The sequence below is a fragment of the Marmota marmota genome, unplaced genomic scaffold (assembly GCF_001458135.2).
Source record: "Marmota marmota marmota unplaced genomic scaffold, marMar, whole genome shotgun sequence".
Taxonomy (NCBI): domain Eukaryota; kingdom Metazoa; phylum Chordata; class Mammalia; order Rodentia; family Sciuridae; genus Marmota; species Marmota marmota.
In genome coordinates this window covers 967,812-978,833 of record NW_026000256.1, presented here as the reverse complement: position 1 = coordinate 978,833, position 11,022 = coordinate 967,812, and the positions used below count along the sequence as shown (strand labels likewise).

Sequence of the window (11,022 nt, the reverse complement as noted above, 5' to 3'; positions counted from 1 at the left end):
TATATATATATATATATATATATATATATATAAAGGGGTTGAGGTGGTTGTGGCTCAGTGGTACAGTGTTCGCCTAGCATGTGTGGGGCCCTGGGTTCGTCCCTCAGCACCACATAATAAATAAAATAAAATAAAGGTATTGTGTCCAACTACAACTAAAAAATATTTTTTTTAAATGTTTTAAAAAAAGATAACATCTCACAATAGGTGCACTCCTGTAATCCCAGCTACTCAAAGATGATGGCAAGTTCCAGGCCAGCCTGGGCAATTTAGTGAGAATCTGCTTCAAAATAAGAAATAAAAGGGCTAGGGGTGTAGTTCAGTGATAGAGGGCCCTTGAGTTCAATCCCTAGTACCATACATACAACAAAAGGGCAGCATCTCTCAAGTGGGAAGAAAGAGATGCATAAAAGCATTCTCAGTTGCTAATGGAGGAGAAAAGCTGGACATTCCTGAGTTGGGGAATAGCAGCATCTCCCCTGGTCAGGAAACCTGGAAGGTTTAAACTGCTGTGCAGCAGTTTAAAACAATGAAGTCAAATTCTTGTGAACTGCTAGTGGGAATGTAAAATGGTACAGCAGCTAACAGAATGTGGTTCCTCAAAAAAATTAAATATAGAACTACCATGTGATCTAGCAATTCCACTTCTGGGTACATACCAGGAAATCACTGAAAACGCAAAATGAAGCTATTTGTACAGCAGCATTATTCATATTGGCCAAACAGTGTCTTTTGATGGGTAATAGATAAATAAAATGTACCTATACTAACAATGGAATATTATTCAGCCTTAAAAAGGAAATTTTGACACATTCTATACAACATGAATGAACTATGAGGACATTATGCTCAATGAAATAATAATCACAAAAGAACAAATCCTGTTTTTCCACTTCAGTAGTCAAGTGCATTAGAGACAGATAGTAGAATGGTGGGTACCAGCAGTTATGGATAAAGGTGGAAGTTGTGCTTTTTGGGATTTTTGTTTTCATTTCTTCAGAAACAGGGTTTTACTATGTTTCCCAAGCTAGCCCAAAATTCCTGGGCTCAAACAGGAGTTAATGGGCATACAGTTTCAGATTGGGATGATGAAGAAAGTTCTGGTAACAGTGGTAACAGTTGCACAACTGTGTGAATGTGCTCAATGCTACTGGACTGTATACTTAAAAGGTAAGATGGTAAATTTTATGCTACATGTATCTTATATGGTCAAGGCATATGTGAAGACATTGGCAGGTATCCCCAGGGAGAGATGCAGAAAACCTGCAGGGTGAGTGCCGCTTAAGCAAGTCCAACTGGGAGCACACTGAGCAGTTTAGATTCCTCTGGAGAAACGCCTTTGCTGCATGCAGTTATGCACAGTCTAGCTGCATTCCTGCTCATCCTCCTGGCTGGTGGTGCTGAGGCCTTTCGCATCTGTGCCTTCAACACCCAGCGGCTCACACTGGCCAAGGTGGTCACGGAGCAAGTGAAGGACACCTTAGTCCAGGTAAGTTCATTGCTGCAGGAATCAGTGCCCCATAAGGACCATGACCCCAAACCCCCAGCCCTGACTGACCAGAGACATGTTCCAGAGAAGAAGTGCCAGTCATGGTGGCCTATACCTATAATTCCAGCAACTGGGGAGACTGAGGCAGAAGGATCACAAGTTCAAGGACAGCCTCACCAACTTAGACCCTCAGCATCTAGGGAGATCTTGTCTTAAAATAAAAAATAAGGCTGGGTGGTTCAGGAAGCTGAGGTAGGAAGATCACAAGTTCAAAGCCAGCCTCAGCGATTTAGTGAGACCCTAAGCAACTTAGTGATATCCTGTCTCAAAATTTAAAAAATAAAATTAAAAAAAGGGCTGGAATGTGGCTCAGTGGTTAAGTACCCCTGGGTTCAATCCTGGGAAGGAAGGAAGCAAGCAAACAAGCAGGCAGGCTTGGGATGAAACTCAGTGGTACAGTGCCCCTGGGTTTAATCCTCAGAATGAATGCATGAATGAATGAATGCCAGAGAATAGGGGACATCTAGAGATGTGAATGCCCAGACGCAGAGAATGTTCCTTACCTATCATTAGCCTCAGTCTCCTGCTCTGTAAAATGGATAAGGTATGAGTGTGGATGCCAGTATTTTCCCAGGTCCTTTCTAGTCCCATTGCTCTCTGTAGGCTGCAGCCAGTGAGCCATGACACTCTTGGCCATAGTTCCCCAGGTACACCCCCTTCTGGGGTGGCTGGTTTTGAGTAGGGCTGGCGTTCTTGGTATCTTGCAGATTGTGGCTCGCTGTGACATCATGGTGCTACAGGAGGTGGTGGATTCTTCTAATAAGACCATCTCCCTCCTGCTTCAAGAACTCAAGCGGTGAGGAGGGCTTGGTGGGTCTAATCCAGGGCTCACATAGAACCTCAGGGACCCTGACCCTAGGTTCCCCATTTCCCAGCAGATTTGATGGCTCCAGACACTATAGCTCCCTGGACAGCTCCAGGTTGGGGCGCAGCACATACAAGGAGAAGTATGTGTACATCTACCGGTAAGAACAAGGGTTGATAAACACAGGGCTGGCCTTTAACCCTGTTGTGAGATGGCTCTCTAAGGGCCACAAGACCCTCCCTTGCCTTCTCACTTCTTTTTCTTAATGGTTTTATTCTGGGATCTTTGCTTCTTCCACCCCAGCCAGCATGTCCATATAACAGGAGGACTCCCTCTCCATGCACAAATGGAGCTTCCCTCTTTTTCTCTCCTGTGGAAGCTCCTGGGGCTCAAGGCATGGCTGGTTGCTCCTCTCGGAGTGGCAAGCAGTGGTTGTGGCTTCTGGGAAGAGGATCAGTGGGTGCTGATGGTAGGTCTTGGGTGGATCTTGATTTCTAGAAACAGCCCTGAATTCCTGAGAGGACAGGATTGGGGCAGGGAGTGGGGTGGGGCATGCTCTGGTGTTAGGATCAAGAGAGTAGGGAGGTCAAGCACTGTGGTACACGCCTGTAATTCCAGTGACTCAGGAAGCTGAATTTGGAGGATTCTAAGTTTGAGGCCAGCCTCAGCAACTTATCAAGACCCTGTCTCAAAATAAAAAAAATCAAAAAAGAGCTGGGGATGTGGCTTAGTGGTAAAGTGCCCCTTAAAACCCAGTACCAAAAAGAGTAGGCAAGGTGGACTGCCAGAGAAGGAAATCTGTTTTTCTATATAGGTGAAATTACATGGTATCTGGGATTTGCTCCAAAATAATTCTACAGCTTCTTAGTGTCTACCTACCTGAGAAATGAAAACATGTCCCCACATGAATGCTTATCACTCATAATAGCTCAAAGTGGCTGAGCAAGGTGGTGAATGCCTGTAATCTCAGCAACTCCCTGTCTGTAAATAAAATATTAAAAAGGGCTAGGGATGTGGCTCAGTGGTTAGGCACCCCTGTACCAGGGTTCAATCCCTGGTACCAAAAAAATGTTCATGAACTGGTGAATGGTAGACAAAATGTGGCATATCAATACAGTGGAATATTATTCAGCAATAAAAATAATGAATTATTGACAGATGCTACAATGTGAATAAACCTTGAAATTATTGTTAGAGGAAAGAAGCCAGATGCAAAGGGTCACATATTACTTGATTCCACTTTCATGAAATGTGCAGAATAAGCAAATCTACAAGACAGAATAAGTTAATGGCTGCTAGGGATGGTGGGAGGGGGAATGAAGAGTAACAGTTATTGGGTACAGGATAAGTTTTTTTTTTGGAGGATACGAGAATGTTCTGAAATTGATTGTAGTGATAGTTGCATAACCTAATCAATGTCCTAAGAACCATGGAATTGTACACTTAAAATAGATGAATTTTATGGCGTGTGAGTTATATCTTTTCTTTTAAAAAATATATTAAATATTTTTTTAGTTGTAGTTGGACACAGTATCTTTATTTATTTTTATGTGGTGCTGAGGATTGATCCCAGTGCCTCACACATGTGAGATGGGTGCTCTACCACTGAGCTACAGCACCAGCCTGAGTTACATCTTTTTACAAAATATATCTTAATAAAAAGAAGTCTATCTGGGCATGGTAACAAATGTCTATAGTCTTGGCTGCTTGGGAGGCTGAGGTGGGAAGATCACTTGAGCCCAGGAGCTCAAGCCCAGCCTAGACAACACAGCAAGAGCCCATCTCAAAAATAAATAAAACAGTTCTAATGGGCCAGGGTAGCTCAGTGTAGGGTGCATGCTTAGAAGCTGCAAGGCTCTGGATTTGAGCCTCAGCACCAAACAAAATGGAATGTTCTTGAAAAAAAGGCTGTGCCTACACAAACCAAGAATAGCCAGGAAAGTGGGGGTGTCTCTTCCTGAGAGCCATGCTGTTGGCACATGCAAACCAAAATCAGTAACTTATGGCAACTGCTTCCTCTTCTTTGGTTTTCCCAGGTCTGACAAGACACAGGTCCTGAATTCCTACCAGTATGAAGATGAGGATGACCTATTTGCCCGGGAGCCCTTTGTGGCCCAGTTCACTTTGCCTAGCAAAAGTAGGAAGGGAAGAATGGTGGGGAGAGTCTGGACAGTCCAACTGGGGGCTTGGTAATCCGGAGGAAACTAGGGGAGAAGGGCTGGGGGTGGATGGCAGCCCTGGCTTCCTGGGTTTTACAGTCCTTCCCAGCCTGGTGCTGGTCCCACTGCACACCACTCCTAAGGATGTAGAAAAGGAGCTGAATGCCCTATACAATGTGTTTCTGGATGTCTCACAGCGCTGGCAAAGCAAGGTAGGGCTGGGTAGCTCAAATGGGGAGGGAAGGGGATGGATGGCTCATCAGTCGGGCCCAGGCAGTCCTCTCACCTTCAGGAGGTGATCCTACTTGGGGACTTCAATGCTGATTGCACTTCACTGCCCAAAAAACGCCTAAGCCAGCTTCTACTGCGAACTGAAGCAGGCTTCCACTGGGTGATTCCTGATGGGGAGGACACCACAGTGAGGGCCAGCACCCACTGCACCTACGACCGCATTGTGCTGCATGGGGAGGGCTGCCAGAGCCTGCTGCAGGCTGCAGCTGCCTTCAACTTCCCCAAGAGCTTCCATCTCACTGAGGAAGAGGTAGTGAGGTGGGGCTGGTGTAAGGAAAGAGGGCAGGAAGAGGGGTCCAGGGGTCAGAGTGAAACCCCTTAACTCCAGGTACTGACACTTCTTCTCACTGCCCCTCCCCAGGCCCTCAGCATCAGTGACCACTACCCTGTGGAGGTGGAGCTCAATCAGACTGCTCGCAGTATCCAGCCCCTCAGCCTGCCCACTCTGCTCCTGCTGTCACTACTTTTGTCACTCCTGCCCTCTCAGCTGGACCTGGTGGCCCACGGGTGTGATGTCCATGTTGCCTTTAGGACTTAATTCTTGGTCTCACCCATCCAGTCTGTTCTGCCCTGGGGCTGAAGTGACCCTTTTGCTTAGTTTGGCTTTTTTCTTGGTATTAGAAGGGGCATCCAGGACCTGAGGCTGGACCCATGATGCTTCCCTTCAGGTAGTGTCAGGAGTGAAAACAAAAGCAGGTGTCAGGGCTGGAGAGATGAGCTCAGGTGGCATCATCTTCTCTCTGCCAGACCTCACAGAGCTCAGAAAGGGGACTCACAACAGATCAAAAAATTCTACTGTATGACAAAAATGAAACTTACAAAGACTAAAAAGCCAGATTGGATGGGTATTACATGTGGGTAGCAGATGTCAACAGGAAACCATTAAGAACCCAGTAGATATACAAATGGAGATTTAAAAAAATCTATGGAGATAAGGTGTTACACCACCACCACCAAAAAATAGTAATAGGAAACAAATAAGCTCATTGCAACCCTGTGTGTGACTAACTCACAAAAGCCCCAGGGTCAGGCTGGGGTTGTGACTCAGAGGAAAGAGTGCTTGCCTAACATGCATGAGGCACAAGGTTTGATCCTCAGCACCACATAGAAAAATAAAAGGTATATGTTCACTTATAACTAAAAAAAAAAAAAGTTTAAAAATAAACAGCCCCAATGTCTGTGGTCAGGCCTGTCTGTAACTCTGTGCAGTCCTACTTTCACCACCCACGGGTGCTCTCAGTCCACACTGGCACTTAGGTTTATACGTAGGGAGAGGCACTGGCTTACCAAGGCCACAGGTGCATACATTATCTGAACCACAACTATCATATTACTGGAAAGCTATCTGTATGAACACAGGCCCAGAAAAATGGGCTACAGAAAAGGATACACAGAACAGAGACCCTGTCCAGGATGTTAGTATCATGGAACTCATCCTTCCCCATCCATTGGGACAGTTACAGGGTAATATGTTTATGTAAACTACAATCATGGTTTACAGCAATCTCCCTGGGGTCAAAATTAAAGGGGAATTTACTGGAAAAGTTTTGGAAAATCATTCTAAGATTACAAAAGTAGAAAGGCCTCAAAGGGGTCACAGCCTGGAGCCGGGGAGCTGGAAGGTAAGACGCTTCCAAAATGGGACCTATGGACTTGAGGGGCCTCGTGGCCACTGGGCCCCAGTTCTGGAAACATTCCTATAGACCTGTTAAAATGATTCGGCTCTGACCCATCTGGAGTAGCTCACTTAAGGTATTCCTCAGAACACTATAAAGTTCTGAGTCCAGGCCAAGGGATACCAGGTGTCATCTGTCCAAAGGTCATTGTTTTGGCCAAGGCCTATGGGTGGATGGGAAACTACACATGAGTGTAGACTGGCTTGTATGGTGGGCAGGGGATATGGGAAAGCAGCCTAGGACAGTGAGCCAGGAGACCCTTTGATAGGAAACTGCCATTAGGAATGGCATCACACTCCAAAGACTCCAAACACCTGGTCTAGTTAAATGAGATTGGGTAGGATAATATGCCCACTTTGAGATTGGGCCTGACTGGCTTCAAATGATCCTGCTTTGGAGGATCACAGTTCAAAGTCAGTCTTAGCTACTTAGCTAGGTACCAAACAACTCAGAGACCCTGTCTCGAAAAAAATATTTTTAAAAAGGGCTGGGGACGAGACTCAGTGGTTAAGCACCACTGGGTTCAATGCTTGGTACCAAAAATTAAAAAAAGATCCTGCCTAAGTACATACCACTATAACCACTTTGATCCCTTTCTGCCCATTCCCTATCACGGTGCTGGTGATACTTAGAAACAGGCAATTGATAAAGACCTAATCTTATCAGTGCAGTTCTATACTGCTAATATGGTTATTGTTTCATGGCCCTTAGATTTAAGAAATAAACACATAAATGGATACAATACAAATGGATACAATTACAGGATTTATTGGTGTTGTGTGTGATTAAGAAGGGGACAGCACAGTGGAAGCCCTCATGAATGCAGGGCCCGCCACTTGTCCAGGGGACCACGATTGGGGATATATTTGACCCCACAGCCATCAGGAATAAGCCGCTTCTCAGCCACCATGTCTTCAAATTCATCAGCATTAAATTTGGTAAAGCCCCACTTCTTTGAGATGTGGATCTAGAGATGGATGGAAAGTGAGTCAGGAGGACTGGGGCAAGGAAAGGTAGGTAGGAGGAAGGGAGCTGCACCACTATTTTACCTTCTGGCGGCCAGGGAACTTGAACTTGGCCCTGCGTAGGGCCTCAATCACATGTTCCTTGTTCTGCAGCTTGGTACGGATGGACATGATGACTTGGCCAATGTGAACCCTGGCCACTGTTCCCTGGGGTTTCCCAAAGGCACCCCGCATACCTGTTTGGAGCCTAGATAGGGGACATCATGAGATCAGAAATATGAACATCTACCCAAAGTGCTGTCTCCAAGGTCCCTTAGGGCAACCCATATAAACAACAGGCTGCATACACTACCAAGGAGATTGCTGTTTGCAGCCATTGCACACTGGGCCACCACAAGTAAAGGAACCCAGTCGGCTTAATTAGCTGCAGAAGATGACTCAAACAGAACCAGTGAGGGGGGAAAAGGACAGCATGACCAATGTGATTCTGCAACCTGTACACTCAGAAAAATGAGAAATTATACCCCATCTGATTCAAATGTATGATGTCAAGATCATTGTACCGTCATGTGTAATTAATTAAAACAAAACAAAAAAAGAACCAGTGAGAGATACTTATGAGGTGGTACCCCCAATTTGATTGCCAGCCTTTCTCCTGGTTTTTCTCCTCACCACAGGTGATTCAACATGTGAAATCACCTTTATTCCCTGACATTAAAAACCAAGCCCAGAAGAGGCCCAAGTTAAAGGAAAAGGTTCAAAGCCAACTCACCTGTCAGCCCCAGCACAGGACAACATCTTGTTGATACGGATAACATGGAAAGGGTGGAGCCGCACTCGGATATGAAAGCCATCTTTGCCACAACTTTTTACCATGTACTTGTTGGCACAAATACGAGCAGCCTCCAAGGCTATGAGAACAAAGGAAGGCAACAGAGTTAAAACAATAAGGTGCAAAAGCACTTACTATAGCCAGTGCAGTACAATTCTGGGTCAGACAGAGAACACAGAAAGAACTAGGGGTGATAATCCTCACCTTCAGAGGATAATTGCTCGTATTCATCAGATACCATGTGGCCACAGAGCGGGAACTCATCCACTTTTGCCTTTTTACGCCCAAGGTCAAATATGCGAATTTTGGCATCTGGGGGTGGAAAAAAAAACTTTGATAAGTGTTGGGGGAGGGTAGGTAGAGTGCTAGGGACTGCTGAATCAGCATGACCAAAGCAGTTTAGTGTCTTAGTACTTACCAGGGACACCCCGGCAGAAACGAGACTTTGGGTACGGCTTGTTTTTACAGTACCGGTAACTGCAGAAGGGAGAAAAAAATTTGGTGTGGTGGGGTCAAAAGTGAACCCAACAAGTATTTAAATGCTCGCTCAATATCCCAAGTTTGAGGCTAGCATCAACAATATAGCAAGTTAACCAAAGCCACAATGTCTTGATTACACCTAATTTTAAACTCCTTTTAAAGCCAATATTTTATAATTCCAGACTTCAAAAGAATCATCTTTGAGGGTCATGAATTTAGCTCAGTGGCAGATCGACTGCCTGGAATGTATGAGGCCTTGGGTTCGACTTTTAAGACCACAACAAAAATAATAATAATCTTTGCTCGACAGTACTACACACTACAAATTCACAACTTTAGAACGGTTGAGGTACCCAAGAGAAGACTTCCGGGAACGTGACATGAAATCCGCCTCCAAGCCACGTGAGAGGCAACCGGCGCCCCCTGCAGGGTAAATGAGGAGGCTAGGCCAGCTATTTCTCATCTGCGTTTGGTGTCCAATAAGACCTCATGGTCCAAAGCCCATAAATAAGACTAGACTGGGCACAAAGGACGCAAGAGGCGACTGAGACAATAAACTGTGGCGAGACTGCAGGAGAGGGTTGAAAGAGGGTGGATGTTGTTTCAAGCTCAACACTGGCACTGCATTGGCACTCCTGGATCAATCCGCCGCCCAACAAAACCGGGGCAGCGGCAGGGTAAGGATAAACTTTTGAAAAGGAATAAATGGTATAAATGAATAAAATCAGTAGGAAAAGCACTAGGGAAACATGGTGAAGGAAACCCGTACAGGAGGCTCCACCCAGCAGTTGTCTGAGGGGGCCAAAGGCAATTTTCCAACAGCGAAATTTCAGGGATTTGGAACTTACCACCGGGCGGGGCGGCGGCCCATGGCGACACCAGGATCGTCGGTGACTGTAAGAAAATAAGCAAAGTGAGAATAGAATGTAAGGACAGGCCTCAAACCTCAGCAGAGAAAAGGCAAGGACACCAAATGAACACACAGCCCAGCGTACTCACCTCGCCGAAGGAAAAGAGGCGCTCCCACGCCTGCGCATGCCTTATATAGGCGGCCGGTCTTCACGCTCAAAAACCACAGAGTCCCAAAGAGGGCGGGTGGACGCTCTATCAGACGTTGGGAACCATAGATGCAGCGGCACTCTGCGCCTGCGTGCATGAATAGCTCAGCGCATGCGCAGACCTGATAGGTGACTGGGCACCGGAATCGCGGGCTGCCTGCTGACGAATGGGGTTTGGACACATAGGCGCGCGAGAAACCGGCTTCCGGCTGGCCATTTTGGGTGTCTACTCTTCACATAAGCTTTACTGTATCTACAATAAACATATATAACAAGAATTGAGGGCTGGGGATGTGGCTCAAGCGGTAGCGCGCTCGCCTGGCATGCGTGCGGCCAGGGTTCGATCCTCAGCACCACATACAAACAAAGATGTTGTGTCCGCCGAGAACTGAAAAAAAAATTGAAAGAAGTATTCCTGATTAAGACTGGCGGAGACCACACAGGTGTACTTTCCTTGCAGGTCTCACTCTAGGCTCCCTGGCCCATCAAGGAAACACAATGTTGGAACCTCAACCTACGTTCTTTTGACAACAGGGAGGGTGGAGCGGGAGACCCACCCCCTGAAACCACCTTCCCTAACCGCATAGTCTCCCACAGGTCTTGCTCTGAGCCGTGAATCACGTCCCAGGTTCCCTTATACTTGGAGGTCAATGCTTTCCTGCGGAAAAAAAAGCATGGGAGAAACGTCCACGGAGAACCATAGCCCTAAAGATCCTATAAGCACCGTTAGGCCCGCCCCGCCCACTCTAACCTGGCAGAGGATACTTTGGGCTCCCCAGGAAGATTTGGAGACATGAAAGGAGGGCGGAGGAGCACCTTGGGCCATGCCCCACTCAGGGCCAATTTCTCTGGCTCTGCCTTCGGTGAGACTCAACCTCCTGGCTTGAACACATCTGTTATCCTGGATACATGACATTTTAGTAAGTGGCTACAGGACCCTACAGAAGGCTTGGAAAGATTTGTGGGGTTCACTTACAACAATGGTGCATGGTCCTTCCCATGGAACCTAGTCCCTTCCTTCATAGACCTCTGGATTCCCTAATTCAGGAATGCAAACTAGATGAGAGACTGTGCCTCTACAAGAACACCGCAAATCAGGTGTTTGACTCCTGACTTAGAACATTTCTGGTTATATACATGAAACAATGCTGTAGTAGACTACCCTTCCTTTTTTCCCTAGAGAGATTGTGATCAATCAGCCATTCCC

General features: G+C 46.3%; 2 protein-coding genes and 1 non-coding gene across 7 annotated transcripts; 1 reads left to right on the top strand and 2 right to left on the bottom strand.

Annotated features, from left to right (window-relative positions):
- The first annotated feature begins 243 nt into the window (after positions 1–243).
- Dnase1l1 (deoxyribonuclease 1 like 1) lies at positions 244–7,224 on the top strand. 4 transcript variants are annotated; one of them, XM_048796722.1, is made up of 7 exons: positions 244–1,489; positions 2,257–2,345; positions 2,425–2,514; positions 4,391–4,491; positions 4,613–4,725; positions 4,806–5,062; positions 5,166–7,224. In XM_048796722.1, the coding sequence occupies exons 1-7, from the start codon at positions 1,355–1,357 to the stop codon at positions 5,443–5,445; spliced, it is 1,065 nt and encodes a 354-aa protein (XP_048652679.1). In that variant the 5' UTR covers positions 244–1,354; the 3' UTR covers positions 5,446–7,224. The 4 variants fall into 4 exon arrangements, with proteins under 4 accessions (XP_048652679.1, XP_048652680.1, XP_015362477.1 ...); XM_048796723.1 differs by having other exon boundaries at positions 246–1,489; positions 2,428–2,514; XM_015506991.2 differs by having other exon boundaries at positions 249–1,489; positions 4,806–5,054.
- A 4-nt stretch (positions 7,225–7,228) lies between these two features.
- Positions 7,229–9,744, bottom strand: Rpl10 (ribosomal protein L10). Of its 2 annotated transcripts, XM_015506989.2 has the most exons (6): positions 9,606–9,729; positions 8,696–8,754; positions 8,482–8,589; positions 8,218–8,356; positions 7,530–7,692; positions 7,229–7,447 (listed from the first exon to the last, which is right to left on the bottom strand). In XM_015506989.2, the coding sequence occupies exons 1-6, from the start codon at positions 9,626–9,628 to the stop codon at positions 7,295–7,297; spliced, it is 645 nt and encodes a 214-aa protein (XP_015362475.1). In that variant the 5' UTR covers positions 9,629–9,729; the 3' UTR covers positions 7,229–7,294. The 2 variants fall into 2 exon arrangements, with proteins under 2 accessions (XP_015362475.1, XP_015362476.1); XM_015506990.2 differs by lacking the exon at positions 7,229–7,447 and having other exon boundaries at positions 7,573–7,681; positions 9,606–9,744.
- On the bottom strand, positions 7,741–7,875 carry LOC125614264. Its single transcript, XR_007344877.1, has one exon. It is a non-coding gene; the product is annotated as a small nucleolar RNA SNORA70 (small nucleolar RNA).
- Positions 9,745–11,022: the final 1,278 nt, after the last annotated feature.